Here is a 26,672-nt window from a genome sequence, read left to right as displayed (position 1 = left end):
GTTAAGCCACAGAAGTTGATGAAACCCTGGTTTCGTTGCAGGTGTTCCTAATAAAAAGGGCGGCAGGGAAAGTTCAGAGAACTTTTGCCACATCAGATGCATATTTAAAGCAATGGATTTTGCAGGTGTCCTTTGTAGTAAAGAGGAACAGGAAAAATCAAATGCACAACCAGAATTGGTGAATATTGAGATACCTGCAGCTCTGCCCAACACTGGGCTGGGGCTTGTCATGAATGCTTTAGGAGAAAGTCTCAGTGGTTTCCAAAGGGTTAATAACATGTGTAATTGAGGGACTGGGGAGTGGGAGTCCAGGACTCCTGGGTTCTATTCCTGTCTGCATCACTGGAAAGGTCACTTAACCCTGAGACTTATTTTCAATATTTCTATAAAGTGCTTTGAGATGCTCACATGAAAAAGGCAATATCCATGTCTGATGATTAGAGATATACAGTATAAGGCCATCCCTTCATCTCCTGGTTCTGGTCACCTCTACCAACCACTCCTGCTTTTGCTCTGGCCGCTTATCTGCTTACCTGATGAATGCAAAGCTTTCCGCGGTACAGTGTGCTGTACCGGGTAGAGGAGATGGCTCTGAGATCAACATAGGCCCAAAGTGAGCCACACTCCGCTGCCGAGGTGGGTATCTTGGGAGAGGAGCCTAGGACGCATGGTTGGGCCTGTGAAGCCCAGCGGCACTGACTTCACCATGGAGAGTGACGGGGGAAGCCTGATAGACCACAGCAGGTTGGCGATGTGAAATGAGCCGTTGCACTGACATGTTCCGAAGCCCTTTAGACACCAGTCATCCTCCTTCAGAAGATGAACAGTAGTGACTGCCCGGCCTGAAATCTCTGTGCAGATCCGCCAGGGCCCTCAAACGCAAGTCTGGCCTGTCAGCCAGACCCCGGAGTTCCTGGCCCAGCCTGCTGTGTTCCCCGGGTGATGGGGGATAGTGAAAAGTAGCAAGTCCTGTATAATGTGGGGCCACTCTGGGGACCAGCAGGAGGCAGAGGCCCGCTGAAGGGGTCTGCTGCGCTCCGGGGAGTGCAAACACTGCCAGCTTCCCCACCTGGGCTACGCTTGGCAGAGGCCGTGAGAGCGCGTTAGCTGACTCCTTGCTGCAACAGCCTTGCCCTGCTCTTTATTTCTGAAGTAAGAGCAGGTGCACTCAAAGTGGCGGGGAGAGCGGCTAAGAAGTGACCGACTGCCCTTAAAGTCTCTTCCAGTGAACCAACGCCCTCAGCGGGAGTCCCCAGCATCACTGGGGCTTGCGTGCACCCCCAAGCGGCCTGGGCCATAGTCGCCGGGCAGTGCCTGTCCCTTTCCAATAGCCGCAGTGTTCCCACATCTTACCAGCCATGCACCAGCCCCAACCTTTCATTAAATGCTGTGCTAACTAGCAGAACGTCATTGACGTTCGTATTGGCTGTTTGATATATTGGCTGTTTATGGTTTTGGCTGGCCAGAGAGTAGCATGACCCTGCTGGCTTGGCATATGCTTGGGGTGGGATTTTCAAAGTGGTCTGGGTGATTTAGAGACACATCTTTCATTCATTTTGCTTTGAAAATTTCAGCCCAGACTTAGTTCTGTGCTCATGTCTGTCACAGAACAAGAGAGCAAGGAAACTGAAAAGTAGCAAATTGAAAAACCATTTCCTTATATCCGTTTTTAAACCGCATATAATAGGACTGTGGAACTCATTGCCACAGGATGTTGTTGAGGCCAAGAACTTACTAAGACTGGACATTTATATAAATAACAAAAATATCCTAGGTTATAGTTAATGCTAAAAAGTAATATTGGGGGGAGATAAAACCACGTTTCAGGGTTTTAACCAGCCTCTTAACTATTAGGCATTAGGACAAGACTTTATTGGGAGAGCTTTTACCCTGCCTTGGCCAACTGTGGGGTTCTTGCACCTTTCTCTGAAGCATCTGGTGCTGGTCAGTGTCAGAGACAGGCTACTGGGCTAGATGGACCTTGGGTCTGATCTGATCTGGTGGTTCCTGTGGTTGTACTGTGGGCAGCAGAAGAGAGCCCTCCCTTATCCACTCCCTCCTTTTCCTTAATTGACCTTAGTAGCATCTGCAACTGGCTCACCATCTTTGTGGCTCACTAGTGAGCTGCAGAGAGCTGGACTAGAATAGAAATGCTTCCCATTCCTAGCCAGAGACGAGGCGTTTGGCGTGGGAACCCTTTCCCTGTTGATAGCATCATCTTCTTTCCATTTGTGGTTCAGTTTTGCCCAGACAGATCCCAGCCTGCATTCAGCCAGTGGAAAATCAGCCGTTAATAGCTAGGAAATTAGCAATTTTCTGTTAATTAGCTGCTGTTCAAAGCCCCTCTCTCCCCCACCTTTTTTTTAAATTAAATATTGCTGTAGTTAAGTGCTCATTAGGGTTTACAGTGACTATAATCTCCCTGGAATAGGTTAGCATGGAGAACAGCAAGATTCCTGGGGTTAGCTACAACTAACTAAAATACCTTGCTTGTTAACTAATGTCTAACAAATGTCAGGGCAGCTGGGGCACAGGAGAACAGGTTACTGAAGAGGTCTGTCCCAGTGCAAACAGTTCACTGGCTTTGAAGAAGGCTTAAGATGCAAAATGAACAGTAAAGGACAATCTAGTTCAGCAAGTAGCAGGGGAAAAGTATAGAAAAAAACCAGCCTCTCTCTCTCTCTCTTTCTCTTTCCCAGGCCCTGTAATCAGAAAGCAATTAATTGCCACAGGGGAAGCGTGGCTAATTAGCGTAGCAAATGAATGACTTCACATGCACAGCCACAAAATCCATGTTGTGTGTGCTTATTATAGTACCCCACTTCTAGGTGGAGGTAGGGGAGAGGACATGGCTGCTTTGATCACTTACTTCCACTGCTTCCTTAATGACCTGGCAGCCCTGGTGGGAGCCCCAGTGCGGCATGCTCCCATGTGGTGCTTACGGCCTGGACTTGCACTCAGTAGGATTGGGGCCCCCACGTGCCCTAAAGCTGCTGGTGCGGAAGGCAGGTGGACCCTGAAGAGCGAGGCTTTTGCCAGGCATTCGTGAGTGTACAGTGCAGCTGACGTGACACCTCCCTCGGTTCTGTTCCCTGCAGCGTGCGGTGCTCTGTCTCCATGGGTTTGTCAGTTGATCACAGGATAAGCAGCACCCACCTAAACTGCTCTGGGCAATTCAGTTAAAATCCCCCAAACAGCCACAACAGCAACTGAACAAACATCCCCCAAACACAATTCCCCATTGCTCGCTGTCCCCTATCCTCACCCTCCCACGCCCATGGTCCAGCTGCAGGGATACTGGATGGAATTCATTTTGTCGTCCGTCTCCCGTGTTCCCTTAGGAATTACTGCATTTAGGCAGGGGCCCTGCCACTGGGACACACGAGAGCTCTCTTTGCTAGGCCTCGGGCCAGTGTGCGGGGAGAGCTGCCGTGCAGAGCCCAGCATGAAATTGGGCTCCGTTGTGGGTGAAGCAGCCTTCCACCCCCTGAAGTGCCTCGGAAGGAGGGGAACGGAGCTGGACGGCTTGCGGGGTATTTAGGATCGGCTGTATCCAAGAGAGCATGGTCAGAAGGGCAGGCTGCAGTTGGTCCTGCTGGGAGGGTGGATACGGTTCCTTTCTCTGGCGGCCCTGTATGCTCCAGTAGGGTCTGGGGAGCTGTGTCCTCCCCCTCCCTCCTGTCTGGCCTGGCTGATAGCAGGAGCTCAGCTGGCCTCTCGCCTGAGGGGGAGGCTGTCGAACTTCAGGCAGCTGGAAATGGGGAGGTGCCCTGAGCTTCCCTGTTCTCCCAGGCAAATGGAGGGGCAGCTGCAGGGGATCGAAGTACCAGTTGAACTGCTGACAGGATTGTGGGGGGTGCACCCCAGCCTCTGCTCTGGTCTTAATGCAGGGGGCTGCAATCCTACCGTCCTCCAGCTGGAATGTGTACTGCCTCCTACCCCCACCCGGGGGGTGCACGCACACCCCTCCAACTGCACCGAGGGGGTTATGTACCGCCTCTTGCCCGCACAGTGGGGGTGCCCCCCCCTCTTCTCCAGCTGCACCTGGGAGGGGTCAGGGATTTGCTGCTTCCTGGCTCGTGCTCTGAAGCAGCTGTCAGCAGCTTGGTGTGTGCAGCTTGAGCAGCCCTTGGCTCTGCTCAGCTCGGCTCCCAGGTGGGAACTGGCCTCCCCCACCTCCCTCCAGGGTGTGGCAGCAGCAGCCGCATATCTGTTGGAGCTGTTGTCCTTGGAAGCCTGGGGGGGGGGGGGTCCCTGGGAAGCAGTATCCCCACCCTGGGGGGAGACAGGAGGGGTCCAGTAGGCAGAGGGGAGGGGGTGTTGCTCCCCCTTATGACTAATGTTGGGGAGCAACACTGGGGGTGCAGACTAGGGTGGGGGAGAGGCTGCTCTGTGACACAGGGAGCAGAACAAGATTGGGTGGGTCCCTATGGGGGTGAAGTGGCAACTCTGTAACATGGGGGGATGTTTGGCAGGTACTTACAGGGGGAAAGGCTCCTGTAGGGGACAGATTATCCAGGATGGGGAGCAGTGAAGTGGAGCAGCTCCCTTATGGGCAGAAGCAGCTCGTATCTGGAGGGGGGATCTTAGAGAGGACACTTGCCCATATGATTCCACGCACGCACCCACACAAGGTCTCCATTTAGCAGGGTGAAAACCCAGACTGTCGACAGGGAGAGGGAACTATATTTAAAACTAAAAAAGGGGAGGGATATCGGGGGGGGGGGGGTGTCCTGCACCCAGTTTCTATGGTCTCTGCTTCTTTTGCTTCTCTTTCATGTCGCTCATCTCCCTGAGTCTTGGAGATTGCTTCTCCTTAGTTATAGTGAGAGGACGGAGCTGCCGCTGTGTGTACGTTCCAGGGAGGGTTACATGCAGAGTCATAAAGACTTAGGGACGATGATAAACCTTTCCAGTGATTTTAGGACGAGCGCGCTCTTCTCTTCTGGCATTGCTTTTATGTACCTGCTGCACTGGATGGAAATACTGTAAGACAGCAAACATCGTTTGGGGGAAGGAGGGGTTGCAGGTGCAGGAGTGCTTAATTGCCTCAATTATTGGTGATTTTCTTTAGGGTCCGCCCTAAAATAACGAGGAATTGATTATTTTTGCTGTAAACACATGTTCACGCCCCGGCTGCCTCTGCGAAAATGCGTCTTGCCATAGCAAATGATTAATTCTGGAGTGAGCATGTCAATACATATTGTGCATAAAAAGCATACACAACTGTGTGTGTGTGTGAGCTGTGTGTACATTATACACGTACATACCCCTCGTGTGTGTGCAATGTCTGTACCAAGTGTGTGTATAAAGATGATGTGGGATGAGCAGCCGTGGTGAGGCGCACGGTATAAATACCTAGAGGCTACAGTCATGTAGAATGTGTCCATAGCTGGGGTCTGCGTCTGCTGTGATTAAAGTGGTGAGGACACAGTTAAAAACATTGTGTATCCGTACATGTAAAATATACGCACACTCCTCTGGCTATAGCTGTATGCTGTGGTACATATATAATCCACATACCCACATGTAAACACTTCAGTGATAAATGAATATATTCACAGTTGGTGTGAGTAGGCTAAAGACAAAAGTAGAATCACCCTTATGCTTCAGGGCTGCTCTGGGTCAGGAAGCAAAACCGCTGGGTGCCAGGCTGCTCCAAATTGTCCATTGCAGAGTTTCATGTTCCTTTCTCTGAAGCATCTAGTGCTGGCCACTGTCCGAGCAGGGATACGGACCCAGATAGCTCACTGGTGTGGTCGGGTGTGGCTATTCTTGGGTTCCTATCTATAAATCTGGAAAGTCATTCCCCCAGATTAGATACATACTGGGCAACTGAGAAACAAGAAGTATTTAAGTAGGCTGAAATGGCATTGCCATTTCACTGTCTGTAACGTGCTAACATTTGGCTACTGCAGCTGATCAAATCCTGTTTGGGTTTGTCTCACAGAGTCACTTAGGGGTACGGCTATGGTTTGTGTTGCATATCAATATGGCAGCATGAGGTGTATGTGGAATAGTATGGATACAGTATCGTTGTCTTTTTGCCTGTTAAGATACAACAGCTCTCTAAAATGACCCCAGAGTCGATCCCAAAAGATTGGTCTTGTCTCTTTTTTTAGCCAGGAATTCGCTTCCATCAACACTCGGTTCCGGAACTGTGTTGATTACAAGCAGAGCGTGGTGGAGCCCAGCAACTTTCTGCAGCTGGGATTGTGTCAAACTCCCCCCCGCCCCCTGTTTTTATGTGAGATCTGAGACATTAGAGACCTGGCTGTACATGTGTGTTGGAGAGGGGAAGCATGTGTGCCTACACTTAACTACACGAGACATGAACATAGGGTCCAGTCTCACAGGGTGCTGAGCGCCCTTGACACCTATGTGTTGGTGAATGTTTAATATCCTGCTCCCCCGTTCCTCAGTTTCACAACCCTAATGATTCTCTCCCCAATCCCTTCCTTCCGGTCTTTCCTTTTCTTCGTCAGGCCAATCAGGGGCTGTAAAATTAGGTTCAGCTCTTGCTCACCTCCACCCTGGAGATGGGTTTCTTTGCAGCAGAAGGCCCAGAGGAAGGTGATGGAGGTTGAATGGCCCTGGGCTCTGAATCACATTGAGCTCAGTTGCTGGTCGAGCTTTGCATAGGGAAATACATGACGTTTTTGATTTGTTTGTCTAGTAATCTCACAGACTTCATTTATGCACCCCTCCTCTCCCCCCTCCCAAATAAAACCACCACCAATCTTTCTGTTGTGATTTCCCTAGCAGCAAATCTTTCTGCTTCGTTACGATTCGTACCTGATTTCAACCTGGCAAGGCAAAGTTGCCAGGCAAGCGTCAGCACATGCAGCAGATACATGGTTGGGGTGGGGTCGGGATGGGATGTAGAGGGAGCTTCTGATATTGGTTTTTAACCAGTTAAAGCATCTGCATGAAAGGGAAGAGCATTCCTTTCCTCCCCTTTCGGTTTAAGCCGTGGTGGTACAACTGCCCGCCAGCTTCTGCAGGGCTGGAACAATGCCCGAAGTGCAGGAAAGGTGGCTGATAGGTGGGCTAGGTAGACCGGTGCTTGCTGAGGAAGGCAGACTGGAGAGGGGCTTCGTGGTGCTGTCAAAGGTCTGGGAGGGAAGGGGGTGGGTTGAACACGCCCAGAACCACACCGGTTTTCAGAGGGCGAGGATGGAGGGGGCGCATGGATTTGATCGATAGTCTGTCTAGGGCAGGGGGCCACAGTGGCACGCATTCCTCTCATTTACCAGCTGACGGCTCTCTGGGAGAGAAGACGGCTGCTCCTGGAAATTATTAATGGCTCGGGGAGAGGTGCTGGATTGCCTCGTCATGAGGCAATTAATGGCGAGAAGGGAGCATGGCTGCATTCTCTCCGGGCCGGGCCGTAATGAGCAATCTGTCCACATTAGGCGGTGGTATGCTTCTAATGAACTTGAGCAGGTTTCTTCGTTTATCCGTCACGTAAGCATATTACATCAGTGTGGGGTGGGGGGAAGGGAGGAGGGGGTCCAGATGTTTTCATTTGCTAAAGGAATAACCGTGGCCCTTCTAGCTGGCAGATTTCCTGGCGTGCACCTCTGCATGCAGGATTAGCCAAGCAATCCATAGGCAGTCTCTTCTCTGGGGTGGGGGGTAAGAAGAGGGGTTATTCCTTTTATTGGGTAATTAGTCACCCGAAGTGTTGCTAGGTAGAGGCAGGGGAATAGATTATATAATAACAATAGATGATTATCATAAATGTCCTCCTCGAAGCTGCTTGCCTGATCCCCCCTTGGCTTCGATCTCTTTCTCTCTCTCTCTGGTTTTTGTTTTGACTTTGCTCGAAGAGACGCTGTTCCAGAAGAACGCTGTGTATCGGATACAGGCAATGGTCGCAATTCTGCAGTGAGTGCTGCTCGGGCAGACCCCTGTGGGGATCCTGGGGGCCCTGTGTGGGTGCGAGCCCCACCCCAGGGGAGCTAATCACAGGATCAGGGCCTCTGTTAATGCCATGTCTCTGGGATGGTCTAAGGGGGTGAGACAACCAGCTCCCATTCATCACTGGGGTTTGACTCCCTCTGTCCCGTTGGAGAATCCCAACCGTGGGGTCCCTGGTAAAGGAGCCTTGCAGCCATGGAGAGCCTGGGAGCAGGTGGGTGAGGGAGGCAGGGGAGAGCACCCGGAGAAGGGGCACAGGGAAGCAGAATGCAATTGTGCATCTGATTAACACCTCCATCGGAGAGCTGCCGGCGTTTCCAGAGTGCGTGCGTGGGTGGGGGGGCATTCCCATCCCCCCAGCAACAAGAAGCCGGCCACGGGGCCCTGCTTTGTGGCAGATCAGGGAAAGCAATAGGTCCAGGGCTAGCAAGCATGTCTGGGAGCCCTGCGAAGGGCCTGCCAATAATCTAGGTGCGTGGAAAGGGGCTGCCCGAGGTCTGTCTCCCCCAGCCGTGAGCGTGTTACACGTCCTCTCTCTGTGCCGATCTGCAAGGGATACTAGTTTGATAGCGATGCAGCGAGAGAGCTGTGGCGGTATACGCTTCTAGCGCCGGAGATCCCCGGTTCAAACCCCAATGTATCACCTGCCATGATGGCCGTCCTGTGTCACCGCTTACATCTTACTGCAAGGGTTGCCTGGCGCCAGTCTCCTGCAAAAGCATTTGCATCAGGCTTGCAGGCTCAGAAGTGTGGATTTTATTCCTCCAACTCATGCATCAGTTGCTTCTCCTCCCAGCCACCCTGCTCTCTCTTTGCCTGATCGCTTCTCCAGGTGCTGGGCGTGAGACCCAAGGTAGGAGTTTGGGTTGCTGAGTGTTGGGAGGGAATCCTGGCTCTGGCAATCCCCTCTTCCCAGGCATGTCTGGCTATCAAATTGGGGATGGTACAGGTGCCTGGGAGAACATGTCTGGTTCACTATAGCCATCCAGGTGATCTCTGGTGATCTGGGTCCTCCACCTCTCCCTTCCAAACACTTGCCATGTGCCCTTGACCATCTCCCTGAGGGCCACCTGCATTGAGCACCCAAAACTCCAAAGTCAGTGAGCGACGCAAGCTGGGCCCTTTTTGCCCAGTCCTGCAAGGGGCTGGGTGCTCTTTGGCCCCCCCGACATTAGTATGGGCTAAGGAGGAGGCATGGCACCATGGCGATGGGTACAGCATAAATTGGGCCACTGCCCACCTTGTGCCTCAGTTTCCCCATCTGTAGAATGGGAGTAGTAGCACTCCCCTGCCTTCCCAGAAGGCTCAAAAGGCTGAGTTCACTAGTGTGCTCAGAGGGCTCGGATATCCTGGGGTGGGCAGTGCTATGGAAAGGCGACGTGTACGGAGACAGACACGGACTTGTTTTAAAATGAAGTTATGCGTAATGCATCTCTGGCCCCTTAATCAGAAACGTGTGTTAGAAGCAAAGTTATCTCCAGCTGCTGCAGAGGGATTTATCCCTTGATAATGGATGGAACATCTTCTTCAATTTCTTTGTTTGAGGCCAGTTTTTTTTTTTTTTCCCCCTAACTCTGTGTTTGTTCTTCATTTCACATCACCCCGGCACTAAAGGATCTCGCAGATGATCTCTCCTGGTGAGAGACAGAACTTAGTGGTGCAATAGATTGCCCTGTGGTGTGTGTAACTCGGCACATATCCTGTGCTCCTGTTGCATGTCACGTCCAGGAACCAGATCCTTGCACTAAGCTGCTCCATTGGACTAAGGGGCCCCAGCAACTCCAGGTGCTAGGAACGTGAGAACTGTCATACTGCGTCAGACCCATGGTCCAGCTAGTCCAGGCTCCTGTCTCCGACACTGGCCAGTACGAGATGCTTCAGAGGAAGAGCCCTGCAGTAGGGAGTTATGGGGTAATCTGCTTCCTCCACCCCCCATTAGGTCTCATTGTGGTCTCTGAAAGCTAGAGATGGGCTTGAAGTATGAGGTTGAAGATCTGTTCCCGAACTGCGGGTTTATTAACTATTCACACGCTGTCGTCTTCACCCTGCTAAGCAACCAGGCCCTTTTGGAACCTTGCTCAGCCTTTGCCTGGTGATCATTTTTGTTTAACCACATGCCTCTTGCAACCAGCTAGTTTGGCAGCCAAGCCGGGCAAGGCTTTAGAATGGCTGCAACCTCCCGGGAGCGCTGGCGGATTTCCCATCCTGTCTGAGCTCCACCCCCTCCCCCTGCACCAGTAATAGCTTCATCATTAAAGTGACTAATGCAGACTTCACAGCGCCTGCTTTCCGACCCAATTGTATTAAAAGTCAGGCGAGTATCTCCAAGTCGAGTCAGCAGGGACTCCTGGAGGAGGCGGGGTGGAGGAGGAACTGTGTGCAGAGGGCTCCCGGCACCACTGCTCCTCTGGCTTATGCAAGCTTTGTGCTGGCAGAGGGACATGCGGGCATGCAGCATCTGGGCACTACGCTGGTGCTTAGGGTTAGTCTGCTGTTGGCTGCCCCTCTCAGCTTCCCAAAGGAGAAGAGGCTCTGGACTCCCCCTCGCCGTCGGATCGCCCTTCTGACTGCATGGAGTTGGGTTCAGCCTTGATTCCACCTTCTGCCTCCCGGCCACTGCTCCCCCCATGCACTGTCTGTACCTCCAGGACGGGCACCGATTATTTCCCTGCCCTAGGGCCCAAGAGGGACCAGATGGCCACTGATCACAATTTGGTTCGGGCCTTGCTCCGGGAGCTGTGTGCTACCCCTGGCATGGGCTGTGGTGTGAGGTCATCACCCAGCCCAGTCTTCAAGTTGGGTGGGCCCTGTGCTGAGTCCCTCCCCCTCCCCAGGAATGACTGAAAAGTTGGCTGGAAGTTGGGGTGTTGAGTGCCATGGAAGGAGTGAGCTCTAGCCAGACACCGGTGGTAAAACAGGTCGCTCTCACGGTCCATCTGCCCCTGGAGCTGTAACTTCTGGCTCGGGCGGACATACCCCGGCTACACCCGTCGAGCTAGTGCACTAGATGTAGAAATGTAGCTGGGGGTGGGAGGGGCGAGTGAGGCCAGCAGCCCTGGCTGAGAGCCTGAGTAGCCCGGGTCTGTCTCCTCGAGCTGCCAGCTCTGTGTAGACTTACGCGAACAGGCATCGAGTGCCGGCAGCGCGGCTGCGGGAACATAAGCCAGACGACTGAAATTCTTTTGTTGCAAAGGAGCTGGCAGGGAAGGGTTTTTGGTCAGTGCTCCTTTCAGGCCCTGAGCCCGGCACAGAGAAGTGAGGACATCAATCAAAGGCCTGGTATCCAGTTCTGCTCCCAGCTGGGCTCAGCAGCTGAGCTGGCTCCTCTGGTCTCTATCAGATGAGCGCTCAGTGCCGTGAACCCACGCTGACAGCTCCTTTTGCCCCCGCTCCGTGATGAATGGGCGTGAGCTTTTGTTCCTACCTGGTCCTGTGTGTGCAGAGATAGGCTTCTCAGGTGCCCATCAATATTATCTCGTGGGGTAGGTACCGTGGCTATCCATCTTCTGCCTGGCCTGCCCGCGGGGGGAGCTTGCTGCATGGGGACAGGTTGAGCGCCATTGGTCGGATGGTCTCAGTACCCAGTGAGCCTAATGAATGGAGGCCGGAGGCAACCCCATTTCAGTTCAGGGGGAGCGAGGGGGAGGGGGCGGCGAGGGGCACTCACGACCAACTTCTCTGGATGCAGCTGAGTGAGTAGCATCGGCCTGGCGCTGGGGGTCCGCGAGCACAGAGAGAGGAACGGTGCCCAGCGGGGTTGCCAGGTGGAGTCCCATGGCTTGCGGAGAAACGGTTCCCCTAGCGGCCTGGGGCGGAGGGGATGGGAATGGGCAGTAAATCGCTGGGTTTAGTGGGAGGTTGGGGGCTGGTGTTGGGGGCTCTACAACAATGCCAGGACCTAGGCTTTGCCTCCCTGATGCTTTTCCCATTCGCGGGGCACGTGTGTCTCTCCTCCCCCGCCCTCTTCCTGGTGACGCGCAGATTGCAGATGCTTAGGGGAATTGGACGCTGTTTCAGGGTTTAGCACCTCCTTGCGCTTCCCAGCTGTCTCCCTCTCGTCCACTGCTGTCTGGGCCATTTCTTCCTGCAGGGCGTTCCTCCCTGTCTCCCCAACCCCAGCGGGAGCTGAGCTGTGGCAACTGCTCTTGTCTCCTGGAGGCTGCCAGGCAGGGGCCGCCTCTCAAGCCGTGGCAGGCCGCTGTGTGCTACATGAATACCTAGCAGTAATCACACCTGGGCCTTCGCTGTCACTCCCGGCCCCAGAGATGAACTCCCTGCCCCTTCCCCTTGCAGCTGTGTGGGAATCTATATAGTTCAGCTCTGCGTGCTGATTCCTCACTCTGGCCTCTTCAGTGCAGCCGATCATACCATCTGGCTGTTAGCCAGTGGGCACATGGCTGTGGTACTGTCCCTGTCACTTCCCTGTCTGCCCCGGCACCTCACGGGAGGGTGCCCACGGCACTGATGCCCTGCCCCAAGGGGCCTCAGCCGGGATGTTGGTGTAATCCAAAAACAAATGAATTGCAGGAAAATCAAAGGCCAAGAAAGCGCAGGGATCCGCGGGGAGCCCAGCTGGGTCGTCGGACATGAGCGAAGAGGACGACGAAGAGGGCGTGTATGAAATCGAGGAGGAAGAGGAAGCAAGCGACTCAGAGGGTGAGCAGCCCGGGAGGAGGAGTGTGGGATTGCGAGGGGAAAGGAAAGGGAAATGTGGACAGGTCTATAAGTTTCAAGCCTGTCCTCCAGCCTGGTTTTTGGGAGCTCGCTGAGAAAGGCAAAGAGCCCCCTTGTGTGAGGCACACGGCTCCAGGCAGGGGGCATGGGAAGGGTTCTCGCTCCCGCAGTTCAGGCTCAGGCCTCAGGTGGATGAACAGGCTGCTGGTCCCTTTCATCTCCTTTCAGGGGCCACCTGCAGAGAGGCTCAAATGAACTTCGCACAGCCCCCCTCCCCACCAGGGCCTGGCTTCCAGGCTCTGCCTGGGCAGCGAGCACTTAACACTTCACCTGAGCAGAGCTGTGGTGATACTTTTCCTTTCTGCTTAACCCCTTGGCCACTGATTCTCTCCCCGGGGGCGGGGGCAGGAAATGCCGGGATCACCCCTAGCGATTGTGCATCTCCGTTAGCAGCTGGTGCCCGGAGGGGGACATGTGCAGGCGAGAGGGCAGTTTATTCCAGCTGTGCTCCTGTGGGCACGCAGAGAACCAGGTTGCCCACCGGGAACCAGGTCCCCAGGGGGCAGCCAGAACCTGAAGTATGGCCAGCCGCTTGTCTTGCTCAGGCTCAGAGCCCCACGTCTCTCTGCAGCCTGGTCGGCGCTGGTCCCATGGCGTATGTTCAGCAGCTCTCTTCTGGCAGCGTTACCCATCACTCCTGCTGCCCAGCTGGCAGAGCAGAGCCGAGCCTGCCAGGGCCTGTCGTGCCTGATGGCACCTTAGCCCGGTTTGTTGCCGTCTGTGAGAGCGTGGGGGCTGGAGCGCGATCTCAGTGCTGCAGAGCAGTGGAAGAGCCAGCACCGCAATGCCCAAACCCCGTTGATACAGGCTCTGGTGGGAAGCGGCTGCAGGGTCTCCTGTGACCGGCAGGTTGGATTTTTTTGCTAGCTAGGGGGAGTCTAAGCCAGAGCATTGCCCAGAATGGGTCTGATTCGGCATGGCAGATGGCTGGGGCTTGGCACACGCATCCCAGTGCCAGTGCCCAGATTAGATGGGCATTAGATACACGACGGGACAATGCTGCGAAGGCAGAAATGCTTGGGAACATTTTCCTGTCTGCTCCAGGAGTGCTCTTTCCCTTGGCCCCACCCGGCTGGCCTGAAAGGGAGGCGGGGAGGCCCCCCAGCTGGCCTGCAGGGACTGGAGCGTCTCCTGCCAGGCCAGTGGGTTTTGCTGGCAGCACCCCGGCCGCTGACTCGTGTTGCACGACTTCTCCCCACCCTGGGAGCTCTCGAGAGGAGGAAGTGGGCATAAGACCCAGCTGGCCTCCAGCTCTGCAGTATGCTGGTGTCTGTGGCCAGCACAGCCCAGGAACCAGGCACCGAGCAGCCCTGGCTCCGGAGGTCCCTGTGGATGTGGTGGGAGGAAGCCGAATGTAGCCTGCCTTACGGGGGGACTGGGCAGTTCTGCACAGTCCTTGGAAACCAGCTCTGCTTTGCATGGAGCTCACGAATACCTTCAAAGAGACCAGGGGCTCAGCCTGGGGTCAGGAACTTCTGTGGCTCCCAAGCCCTGCAACCCCCAGTCTAAATCAGCAAGAGGGAAAAGTGACTGGATTAATGGGAACTCGGAGGAGAGGGCTCAGGGTTTCTTAGGAGCTCTGCTCGGCTCCCTCTCCCCTCCCTGCTTCGAACGCTGCGCTCCCTGGGAGCTGCAGCAGCACCGGTAGGTAAGTTAATTAGCGTCTGTGATTAATTAGCAATGGGTCTCCTCCTCTGCCTGCCTTGCCCCCTCCTGGTAGCATGGGATTTACACCTCTCTGCTCTTTCTGCCCGCAGGGGGAGCTGAGGAGGGGCCCTCCACCTCGGAGGGGACCCAGAAGCAGCTGGCCTATGCCGGGCGGCTGTCCTCGGCCGACCTTGAGCTGCTGGCCCAAGGGGAGGAGGACATTGTGGAGGACCTTGATGACAGTTACTTTGACGACCTAGCCGGTGACTAAAGACTCTGCAAATGCTCTGCACCTAGGAGGGCGAGCTTGTGCCCTTGCTGACAATCAAAGCTGGTCGTGATGCAAAGTAGGCCAAGGGAAAGCCTCAAGTGATCCCAAAGGAGGAGGTAGGAGCCCCATGAGATGGGCAGCCCTAGCGGGGCAGAATTTCTCCTGGATGCAGCAGAGATGCTGCCTGGACCTTTTCCACCAGAGTTACGTTTGTGGGAACGCAGTGAAATGTGTGGTCACATCAGGACCAGTCCAACTGCTCAGCAAAGGTAATAAAAAGCCCTCATTAAACTCCAGTGCCTTAAATAACGCAGGGTTCAGTCCCGGGAGGGACAGGTTCCTCTGCTCATGCGGCCATTCGCCAGTGGGCTGGGCACTCTGCCAGGCTGGTCACGGGGTGCTTATCAGGTGGGTCTTTGTAGCTGCCCGGTCTTTGGAAACTTTTCCCACCATCATTAAAAGCAGCTCAGAGCTGTGTCCGCGCACACGAGCTGTGGGGGTGAACAGGGATGATCACGCTGACTTGGCAGACGAAGGAAATGGAAGGGCCTGCCCCGGTCGGCGGGTCCGTATGCCCCAGTGGAACGCGTCCTCCCAGGGCGGGCTGCTATGCCCCCCTGAGCCCCCTTTGCTCGTCTGCATCCAGAGGTGCTGCTGGCCAGGCCCCACCGAAGACAGGCTGGCAGAGCTAGCGTTGCTGGTGTGCTGCTTACCTCGGTGCCGAGAAGGGTTTTCATGTTGTCCCTCTGCTCACTGAGACCTTGTGCCGAACTGGGCTGGCTCTCACACCAACCACCTTGCTGTTAACCAGGTTCCAGTTCCAGGCTCTCCAGTGCATCCTTCAGCTCACCCCCACGGGGGGAAGGACTTTAGCCTGCAGAGCTGCCTTTGCCAGGGAGGAGATGCCAGCTTGAATCTCAGACCCCATGTTTAGTTTGCAGGGCTGGCAGCTGCAGCAGGGGTGGGAAGTGGGCAGATTTGACAGGAAAATGTGTTGGGATGCTAAGTGTGGCTCCAGGACCAAGTCACATCTCTGAGGTCTGGAGCAGTGTGGTTGACTTTTCAAACGTTTCCAATACTGCCTTAGCAGGAGAGGGCTCCCCTGCTGCTTCCATGGTGATCAGAAGTGTTTGTGGGTGTGACAGTGAGGCCCGTGCTGGTCTGTGCACACACAGCGAGTACGTTCCTGTTACATGTCTCCTCTGGGACACTCCTGGCAAACTCTCCCACAGCAAGGCTGTGACGCGCCTCGGGCAGGGCTAGAAACCAGCCCCTGCAGGTCCCTGTGCTCCAGCCATTGCATGGCGCTGCCCATCGTGAGCATCACCATGAAACTTTCAGATTGAGAAATGGAAGGAAACGATTGGAAGGTTGCTTCCCTAGGGCAGGGTTTAGATTAGGAACAGCTGATGAGATTGAGGGACTGTTGGTGAAAAACTAGTGGCAGACACTGAGGGGTCATTTCCCCCTCCACCTTCTTGCAAGCCTGGCACAAAGGCCCTCGGCGCGGGGGTTTTCACATGCTCATTTTTCCAACTTCATAAAAGTTAAAGTGGAGAGACACACACACACACCCCCCGGCTGCCATTGGATTGGACCGAGAGGATAAAAACCCAGCCAAACCTACCTTGTGCTGTTTTGTCAAAATTTAAAATGATTTTTGACATTTCCCAGCCAAAAATCAAATGTCCCCCTGCCTTTTTTTTTTTTTAACAACTAAACCCTATTTTTGGCAAGAAACTTCTACACGGATACGTTCTTGACCAGCTCTACACTTGCTCCTCATTCACCTCCTGCCGAGCCAGAACCAGAGCCTTGTAACCTCACTAGGGGGTGCGCTCCCTCCCATCATTCCTCTGTGCCAAAGTCTTCGTTGCAGTAGCTCTGGCTGGTGAAGCAAAACATGCCCCAGCTCCTGACCCCGAGGGGCAGTCGGTTTAATGCAAAAGAACTGCTGGAGTCCCCAGGAGCACAGACCTAGCGTGACTGCAAGGTGGGAGATCTGTCCCAGCAGCGGCTAGCAGGTAGGCACGGAGCAGACGTTCTAAGGGGGAAAGCAAGGACCCTTTGTGATTTTTTTATTTAAACTGATTGCTGGAAAGCATTTATTGTGATGGGATGAATAATGACAATTGTTTTTTTACAAGATAAAGAAGCTAATGTACCACCAAGCTATTTTTTTTATAAGAAAAACGGTAGCACATGCAAACAAAAAGAGAGAGCAAGAGCGCGAAGTACCATGTGTGATTGTTGTTCACAACTGTACAAGTTACAGGTCACCTCAGGAGTTACCGTCTTCTTCACAGTAGTAAAAACTCTACCCTCTGGTTTGCCTGACCTCCCTACCTCCTATGGGCACGCACAGGTACCTGTCGCATAGGCCTCAGCAGGCCAGAATGTGCAACTACGTCCACCTCTGTAACAAGGCTTTAAAAGAAAATAACCCCTCCACAACCAAAAACCAGTATCAATGAGTGAGTCTGCTGTACACACACAGGGGTGGGGGGTCCTCCCCCCTTCCCACCACACCCCTTCTATTGTTTGTTTTCTTCACAAGAAAGTCCCTGTCCCTGTTTCCCCCCCCCCCCAAGTCCCGGGGGGGCTGGGGCCAAGGAGATGCCACCGTAGTCTCTGTGCGCAGCAAAAACACCGTGGCACGTGGGGGGCAGCACCCCCTGCCCCAGGGAGAGCACCAAAGCCACCTCTGCCGTACCATCCGCACTGAAGTAAACATGGACCGGAACTTGCCTTTTGTCTGTCTTTGGTATTGGTTTAAAAGTTGCTAGAGATGCATAGACACCTGAACAAAGAGCTGAGTACAGTTTTGGGGGCGGGGGGTTGGTTTGCTCACAGTTCGGGGCTCTCTGCCTTGGTGGGCAGGGTCACCCCCAGCAGTTCTCCAAAGCTGTGTTCCCTCGAAGGCAAACAGATGAGCATTCCTATCTCTGCCCGCTGCTCTCCCTTGGGTTTGGACAAGCAGGAACGAGGGAGCACGGCCAGGTTTCTCTCAACCCCTTTTTTCCCCCTTGAATTGCTTTCAATAAATCTTTGGATTTTTTTTCCCTTTGCTCTTTTCTTATTGTGGGTTTTTTAAAACAAAACAAAAGTGAATGCGCACATACACAACCCCCTTTCCCTCTTTCCTTGACCCTCGGGCTGGGGGAGAGGGTCCCCTCGTCTCTTGCACTCGTTATGTTGAGTTCATCACACTGTGTCTTAGGACTGGAGGGAGTCGAGCGGCTGTGCAGTTACGAGGGCGGTTTCGTGGTGTCGTTGATTCCAGCCATTAATGGGGGGTTTCCATTTTCCTGCTTTGGTGAGATGCGGCTAGCAGGGAGCAGGCTGCTGCTGTATGGGGAGGATACGCTGCCCGTAGAGGATGGGCGGAGCTCAGCGGGTGCCAGGTCTCGGTCTGGAGGCCGTAAGCCAGGGGGCTGCAGGGGGAATGCCATGGGGAAGCTTGCCATATAGAGAACCCTGCCAACTCTCTTGGCCACCTAAAACAAGCAGGAGAAAGGCTTATCAGGCAGTGGAGGTAGGAAGCACCATATGCTGTTCCTGGGCCATAGAAACGAAGCATGGCAGGGCAGTAGCGTGCTCTGGCCAAGATGCCGCATGAGCATGGTGAAAAGGAGGGATTGATCATACAGGCGTAGGGACTGTGCCAGAAAACAAAACCAGAGCAGGCCCATGGAACATTAGCCATGGGGAGAAGACCATCCTCTGTGCCCCACTTTAAACCCAGCTCACTTTCCCTGCTAGTAGAGGGTGGCCAAACTTACCCAAGGGACCAGGGTGTGCGTATATTGTTTTTTGCTAAATTTCAGGTGTTGTGTAGCCATGGCTGTTGGCTCATCTCCTCCTTGGCCCCAGCAGCTCCTTTTCCCTGGCAAGTCCCTTGCCTCTAACCCTGGTTTGAGCGCTTTTGGGGCTGTTGCACTGACCCACACAGAAGCCCTGCCAGGTAGGAAGGCAAGCGTTTGTGACTCCAAACAGACACAGCCATGATAGTGGTAACACAGTCACTCACACATCATTGCTCTGAAACAAGACTAGTCTGTCAAACCTGTGGGAGTTCAGAATCTCAAACTCAGCCCCCACCTTGCTCTGCATAACTCACACCCCCAGTCTGCCACTGCAGGAACATGGAAGCAGATGCTGAGCCCATGATTCCTCACCCCATGAAGAGGCCAAGGTGCGAGAGCATTAATGGCCGTGCATTGCCTAAAGTCCAGCCTGGGTAATTACATCTCGCTCCTCTTTACAGAGCGCACACATTCAAGCCCTTGTCTCTCGCTCCTAGCCTGTCCTGCAGCACCTGCCTCCTTGGGGCAGTAGTTCCATACTGCCCCAGAAAGAAGAGTGGCTCCTGGCTACCTGCTGAGCATGTGGGCTATAGCAAGAGGCATGGGGTAGGGAAAAGAGAGGAGCACCCTGCCTTTTACTCTCCCCCCATCCCCGCAGCTATATGGGGAGAGTGGACTGTGCTAAAGAACCAGTGTGTATGAACCAAGGTCTGGTGCATACAGCCCCTTGGCAGTAGTTGCCCGTGCCCTGAAGCTGAAGCTAAATCCAAATCAGGGAGCTGAGACCCTTCCCTCCCTTTCCTGGGAAGTCGCACCATCTGCTTGCTACACTCCACCCAGGGGAGCAGTTTGGGGTGGGGACAGGGACGGGACGACCAGGGGCATGCAAGGCAAGCAGGACATTGCAGACCGCAGCAGGGATGTGTGGAGATTCCTGCTATCATTTCCTCTCCCTCGCAGTCCTGTTTGCTGTGGAAAATACTAAACTACATTAGCTTAACGAGTCTCTCTCCTGCCGCCAGCCCAACTTGAAAACAGCCTGGGAGCTGCACCAAGGCAAAGGAGCGTCCTGGCGTTTGCTGTAGCGTGGGAAGGTGCTGAGCTCCTGGGTGCCTAGTTTTCCATTGTGGGGTGTGGGGGCGAGGGAGCTGTTGTCAAATGCATAGAAGGCTGCACAGGCCCAAGGGCACAGAAACTTCCCCTGCAGTCGTTCTCACCTCCCAACCAGGGCCAAAGTGCACACCCTGTTTCTGTTGGGGAGGCTTTGCCCCACCCCCCCATTATAGAGGCAGGGCTTAAAACTGGATCTCATCCCTCCCCCAAAAATCTGAACCAAGTCCGACTGTGAGCGAGTTGGAGTGCTCTGTTTTTAAGAAATGTAAGAGTTTTATTTCCGAGCAAATTGATCCACAGGGAACAATTGCCCACAGAACCTTTTTATTAGACCCCTCATAAACAGTAAGGGCTGCAGGGAAAGTAATAAAGTTACCCTGATTGTTTTAACATAATATAACAAATGTCTAGCTTGTGGGTAAGGGAAACTAAACCTCTGTGTGTGTGTGTGTGTGTCACTATAGCATGGCTATTTACGTAAATTAACACGCATACGTATGTAACATGTCTGTGTACCCTTGTGTACATCACCTGCATGTAAGACAGTAATGAATGTCTACATACATTACTGTACATACATTTTATGGAATTTATATTAATGGTTTATATAGATATAAACCATTCTGGTACTGGAATTTATATTAAACACCCATGCCCGTAACGTTTTATTTCCAACAATACACCTACGTGTGTGCAAATGGATGTGTCCACGTGCATTTTGTTTTTACAAATACCGGTTAGAAATGTTTTTCCCTTTTAACGTTACCCTCGATTTAGAACTGCTGGTGCCTTCATAAACTATATTTGACTTCCCTTCCAAAAAAAAAAAAAATTCCCCCTGTTGTTTTTATATTAGACCCTGTAGAATTTGTGTTTATTAGATGAATTTTGTTGGACAGTTCACACACACTGACCCGAACAGGAACAAATGGCTCTAAATCCCAGGAAAGTGCTGGTTAATTATCATCAATCTGGCCTCTCCCTCTGAGTCTGCCATTGGCATTCAGAGCAGGGTGGGTTAAAGCTTGTCCGCCAAACCATGGCCGAGGGGGACTGAGACTGAGCGATCACCGCCTCCAGTGGGGGCACAGTAGGCTTGGCCCCACCTTCTTTAATCAAGCAGAGGCCTGATTCAGCCCTCCTGGCCTCCAAGGGTGTGTGTGTCTACATTGCATCTGGGAGTGACCCTGGTGCATGCATGCTAAATACAGCTGTGTTGACAAACAAGCCTGCTGGTGACACTTCTATAGTGCCTTCCCTCAAAGCTCTCACATGCTAGTGAATTAAGCCTGCTCTCACACAGCGCGGAGGGGGCGGGTTATAAGGAAGGGGGGGTTAACCTTTCTTTGCCTGAATCACTGACGATCAGCGTGCAGAGCTGTGAACCCAGCTCCTGGTGCTGCAGATCAACCACTAGACTGAGCTCCCTGGCGTTTTGGCCTTCACCCATATTGTAAGAGAGCTGGGGGGGGGGGGGGGGGGGAGGAGCAGGAGATGCAGCTTTGACTTGCCCCTGTTTCGACCACACCAGCCACCACGGCTGCAGTGGTGTTCTTACCTGTGACCTGATCTTCAGAGCTGGTCCCAGTTTGAGCCCCATGTTGTTCAGTAAATGCTCTTCGGTCAGGAGAGGCAGCGTCTCACCATCAATAGCCTGTTCCCTGAATACCTGCAGACAACCAAAGCACACCACCATGCTTACAAATGCCAGCACAGGGCACATCACATGCCTCGAGCGGGCAGCACAGGGGGCCGCAGCAGGGAAGCTGAGTAACCAATTTATTAGCCTGAGGTATTTGTTGTGCGGTAGCTCCTCAGAGCACTAGTCTTGGGCCAGGACCCCCGTGTGCTCGGTGCTGTACAAACCCACAACAAAGAGAAAGCCCCTGCCCCAAAGAGACTACAGGGCTCCAAGAGCATTCCCCAAAGCTGGGGAACTTCACCACCCAACCGCTGCTTCCCATGTATGTGCGCTGCCCAGCAAAGCCTCTGCTGACGGTGCAGAGTTTTCCACTTCTATGGTCTGCTGCCGCAGCAGCTCCTGGCAGCCACGAGGAGCAGTTGCAAGGAAAGTCCTGCTCAAGGCCTGGAATGGGGCACGCCCTGTCTTTAGCTATGCTGCTGTAACTACACCGGTATAAACCGCCTTAACGTACACTGGCCCTGCGACCTCCGTTCAAATCCAGCCCAGGGTCGCAGCAACGCAAAGTTACTCCCAGCTGTTGCTGGCCTGGTATGAAGCATGTTCGTAGGGTCTCCGGCCACATCCAGAGTGGTGGCATATACCAGAATGTGGTTGCTTTTCCAGATCCCACACATTGCCCTGACGATTCTTTGCAAAGGTCTCTCCTGGTCCTGTAGGACCCCTGCACATAACGACTGAATCCCCTCCCACCACTGCATTGCCACACAAAAGAGGGCTTCCGAATAATCTAAAAAGGCTCAGGTCATCCTCCAAAGTACCCTTATACATTTGATTTCCCGGTCAAAGACGTTCTTCTCAGAAACATCCACTGCCAGGAAATAACGTGTTCAGAGTTGATTTAAACAAAACCAAGGCCCTAAACACTGTTCACATGCCCGACAGACAGATGGCTGGACAGTGTGTGCCGCATACAAACCATTCCTCAGCTACGACACTCACACTCTGTCCTGCCTTTTTATCTGTGCTAACATCCACTTTAAATTAATTAGATAAAAAATCTATGCACTCCCTCGGTGCTGCACTGAGCAGGGCAGGGTTTTGTGCTAAGCAAATGAGCACTACCTCCCAGCTTAGACGGGCAGCAGTAACGATGCAAAATGACCCGCCCCTTTGAACGGAGAGCTAATGAGTGACTCCCATGTGGGGCAGTGGGTTTCTCAGACACCCACCACCCCCATTAGAATACCCGAAGTGACATTACAACACAGACAGAACAGAAGAACGGCCCAGGATCCTGTCTTCCGACAGTGGCCAGTGCCAGGTGCTCCAGAGAGAATGAACTGAACAGGTCATCATCAAGTGATCCATCCCCTGTCGCCCAGTCCCAGCTCCTGGCAAACAGAGGCTAGGGCCACCATCCCTGCCCATCCTGGCTAATAGCCATTGATGGACCTATCCTCCTGAAACTTATCTAGTTACAGTGACTAGGAGCTGAAGCCTGTGCTGTTGCCCAGGTGTAATTCAGAAAATCGTGTGTGTAAAAAAGCCCAAAACAGCTGAGAACTTAAAAACTGGATGGTATCAGGCTGTGAATCCCAGTGAGGGGGTGACATTCTAAACAAAACGAGCGCTCGGCCATGTTTGTAGCTTTTCCATTGCTCCACAGTGACTCAACAGACATTCTAGGCTTCAGAGTGACAATCCTGGAATTTTATCGTATAGATTTATATATAATCTATATCACACACGCACCCCTCTATTATACATGCACACAAATACACACACACACACCTCTGTTATACACGTACACAAATCCCTAAACACCCTTTGATCCAGACACCATTCCCAAGGAAAGGGGAAAAAACAGAATGGGAAAAAAAGAACTCTGAAGAGTTTGCTCTGCCCCCACCACACTGACGGATGGGCTCAAGCAGCAGCTTGTCCTCTAACAGGCCTTGTGGTAAAAGCCCAGCTCAGGGAGTCAGGATGCCTGGGTTCTATCCCCAGCCCTGCCTCAGACAAGACACCCCCCTCCCCAGTGCTTCTGTTTGCCATCTCTAAAGTGGGGATGTAATTGTACCCATCTCCCTGCCAGCATCTTTGTCCCATTAATGCTGGCTCAGTGCTTGCCGCTCCAATGCGGGAGTGTAAAACACCACTCAGTCATTGTTCTCATTTGCTACCGAGCCATTTCCACTCAGTGGCAGACCCTGGGTTCCACAGGGCACATGCAGATTTTCTCCTCCTCACTGAACCACCCCTTCACTCCAGCCAGGTTTTTCCACTTGCCAGGGCGAGTGCTGGCCTCGCGCCGGGGCGAACTTTCTGTGGGCTGCGGCGCTGGCTAACAGTTGAATCGGCTCCTGCTGGTTGCGGAGCTGCTTCGCAGAGCATTGTTAGGGCAGCACAGCCAAGGGAGGGGGGCTTCCAGTTTGCTCGAGTGGGTTCCTTTTCAGCTGTGTCTTACATCGCAGAACCAGCCCCTTGGAGAGCAGTGGGGGCTGAGGCAGCTGAGCTGTTGCAAAGCTGCTCTTGATGGCTGCGGTGTGTGTTTCTGCTCTTTGACCGAGCGAAACATGATAGACCGATTTCTTTCCCTCCTACAGAGCCAACATGGCCAGGAGCCAAAAGGCTCCCTTGCTCAGCTCTCTGCCCCCCAAAGACCTAACCCTAGCATACTGGGAGGCCTAACTTCACCAGGTGGGGGACACAAAGATGGACACTGATGGAGATCGGGACTGGGAAGGACGACTTTGTTTTCAATTATGTTACTTTTTGGTGTCTCTGAAACATGTTCCCGAATGCACAGCGTCACTGCCAAGCTCTTGCTGGGCTTCCTGGTGGGAGCACAGTGCGGGCCAGTGCCAGACCTCCCCAGCAGTTGTGGTTTGGGAGGAGAGAACGCAGACAGCTCTGCAGCACCCCTGCACGCTGGATTTTTCACACAGTAAAAACCTATTAAGCACACAACCATGATGAACGACAAAAGCCTCAGCTGTTTAACTCCCTGTGTGCCAGCCAGGACGCTGCGAGGGGATGCTGGGGTTGTTTACCGTGAGCCCCATTATTTGACAGGGCTCGGGTTTGCTCAGCGCCGAGAGTGCTGCTGAGCCAGGCCATCAGTCACCTATGGATTTTCTGTCCCGAGGCACGCAGGGAGCACTGGGAGGTGTAAATGGCCGAGTCTTTGGCAAGGTGCATGTGTTCAGGATTTCTCCACTTTTCCTACCTGCCTCAACACTTGCAGCGGTGGGGTCACCCTCTGCTGTGTTATGGAGGAATTCCACTCCCACCAGTGAGTTACCCCAGATCTGGGCTGGTTTAACACACTCCCCCACCCCGAAACCTACCCCCTTCCCCGCCTCACTAATACACGCATTCTCCCGATCCTGCCCTCTGACTTCTCCTCTCCCCCCAGGCATCCCTTGCCTGCTTTCTACACCAACGCCCCCGGCCCTTCCCTTCCCCACGCCAGACATGAAAACCTGTCTCTCTCACACACCCTCCGGCCACCGCTTCCTTTTCTCCGTCACCCCCAATATTCCCCTGCTCTCTCAAGCCCCACTCTCGGTCCTAGCCCCCCCTTCTCTCACACACTCGCAGGCCCCCCATCTCTGTCAGACCCGCCCTCTCGCAGGCACAGCTGCTGGCTCTGAGGAAGCACCAGGCTCACAGGTGGTTTTAATGAAGCTTGTCAGAATGAGATTAACACCACGGTTCGGGGGCACAGGAGGACAGACTATGCAGTGAACGCACCGCGGCCAGCCACCCCAGAGAGCGGGAAGGGAGGCGTTGCTTCCTGGCCACCATAATGAACGGCAAAGCCCGACTCCCAGATTCCCCCTCCCCTAGGGGACCATCTTTAAGGAGATCTTTTCTCTGTGAAAACGTGCAGCACTATTGCAACCCACGGAGAACGAAAGAGCCCGAAACCCACGCCAGCCGCCTGAGCTGCTCTCCCAAGGCCTGCTCCCCGGAGCAACGCCAATGCCGGGCCTTGGCTTTCTCACACTGGCTGGGGATCAAGCCGTTGCAGGAAAGGTCACTTGCTGGACCGTTATTACACTCTGAGCAGCAGCTCAGCTGTGTGGTTGTTGGCCGGAATGGCTCAGGGAGAGGCAGGGATGCCGGATGCTCCGGGAGCTAGGGGGAGACGGGAGGGAGCTTTTGAAAATCAGTTTTCAGGCAGCTCAGAAGCAAGTGGACAAAGCGGATCGTTTCCAAGCGGTGGCTTCCCCACGGGCTCCAGTCAACTGGATTCCCCAGACTTGCCCCCTCTCACTTTCTGTGCGTCAAGGGAGCGGTCTTTGTTAAGCTTGATTCCCTTGATGTCCGATCTCCCCGGTGTTCCCTGTCTGAGTGCTTCTCTGAGAGCTGAGTGTTCCAAGAGGAGCTGGAGTCTCCTGAGCTAAACCTCTCTTAGTTCTCATCCCCAGCCCCCATCTCTGTCACTCTCTCTCTCCTGAGCACACTGTGCCCTCTTTAAAGAGCTGTCCCAGACAGCTCAGGAATCTGCATTTGCTGTTCGTGCATGCGCTCAATGGGGTATTTATAATGGACTTCAACAGCCGTGGGAGCCAAAAAGCAGGGTTGTTTTTCGTGTCCCACCTAGCAGCCTCACACTGAGCGGCTTTATGAACCCTGCAGCACCCATCGATGGATGCATTGCTCCCACTGCAAAAGGCTTTAAAAAACAAACAAACAAAACGACTCTGTGTGGCAATTAATTTAGTGGGTGAGGGAGGGGTCTCTCACAGCTTCTTCCCCTTCTCCCAGAGCTCTGCCCCTGGAGCGCTCCCCACCACCCGCAGCCGGTGAGCCCTCGCTGGAGCGGAGATCACTCAGTGCTGCCGAGCGTTAAGATGAGACCGTCTGACCTCAGTGGAATCTGAACTGCACTCTCTGGAGGCCAAAGTCTGGCCCAGCTGTACCACTGGTGGCAAGTGGCTTTTTACCTCGGCACCCGGCTGGCACAGTGCTCAACGGAGGCGGAGCTATTGTTAGGCACCAGAGAGAAACAATCAGGCCAACCCGGTGCTGCCTTCTGGTGAAGATGCCACAGGCTTCCAGCTCCTGGCGCTCCCTGAGAAAAGGCCCTTCTGAACGGCACTCAAACCCAGTACCCAGTCCCTCGTTATAACACGCCCCAGGCCAGCCCGGCACAAAGCCAGCATTGTGTTCGGGTTGGTTGTGGGACACTACCGACTTCCACACACTCTCTCCCAAAGCGGGGAGTTGCTAGCTGTAATCCACCCAGCAGCAGCCACCCTCTACCTCCCCCTCTCCCACCTTCCTGACTGAGAGCCACATACACACCCCTCCATGCCCTGGGGGCATCTACTGGCAGCAGGGCGGTTAAGCCCCAATCCGGTAGGAAAACAGGAAAGCCAGACAGTTGACAGCCCTGCAGGGCTCTCTTAAATATTCCACCACATTTGCTTTGATTGATTGCAGGGGTTGGGGGGGGGGGGGAAGAGCTGGAGCGAGTTCTCTCCCTCCCCCTTTCCCTTCCCCTCCCACCCCCGCCAAATGT

The 26,672-nt window shown here is 53.8% G+C and overlaps 2 protein-coding genes across 12 annotated transcripts in view; one reads left to right on the top strand and one right to left on the bottom strand.

Moving 5' to 3' along the window:
• NOC2L (NOC2 like nucleolar associated transcriptional repressor) overlaps window positions 1-17,642 on the top strand; it is an 87,435-nt gene extending 69,793 nt beyond the window's left edge. For both annotated transcript variants that reach the window (XM_073317129.2, XM_073317128.2), the window contains exons 18-19: window positions 12,451-12,579; window positions 14,415-17,642. In XM_073317129.2, the coding sequence (XP_073173230.2) occupies window positions 12,451-12,579; window positions 14,415-14,575 (290 nt within the window). In that variant the 3' untranslated portion in view covers window positions 14,576-17,642. The remainder of the gene's footprint in view (window positions 1-12,450; window positions 12,580-14,414) is intronic.
• Window positions 16,618-26,672, bottom strand: part of SAMD11 (sterile alpha motif domain containing 11) — a 221,497-nt gene continuing 211,442 nt past the window's right edge. For 9 of the 10 annotated variants that reach the window (XM_078849360.1, XM_073317120.2, XM_078849356.1 and 6 more), the window contains 2 exons: window positions 21,053-21,163; window positions 16,618-18,072 (listed from right to left, as the gene is read on the bottom strand). In XM_078849360.1, coding sequence (XP_078705486.1) covers window positions 17,824-18,072; window positions 21,053-21,163 — 360 coding nt within the window. In that variant the 3' untranslated portion in view covers window positions 16,618-17,823. Of the gene's footprint in view, window positions 18,073-21,052; window positions 21,164-26,672 lie in introns of those variants that run through there. The other variant, XM_078849358.1, reaches the window with a different exon arrangement.

Source organism: Lepidochelys kempii, chromosome 18, assembly GCF_965140285.1.
Source record: "Lepidochelys kempii isolate rLepKem1 chromosome 18, rLepKem1.hap1, whole genome shotgun sequence".
In the NCBI taxonomy this organism is placed as follows: Eukaryota; Metazoa; Chordata; order Testudines; family Cheloniidae; genus Lepidochelys; species Lepidochelys kempii.
This window is presented reverse-complemented; position numbering and strand designations above follow the sequence as displayed.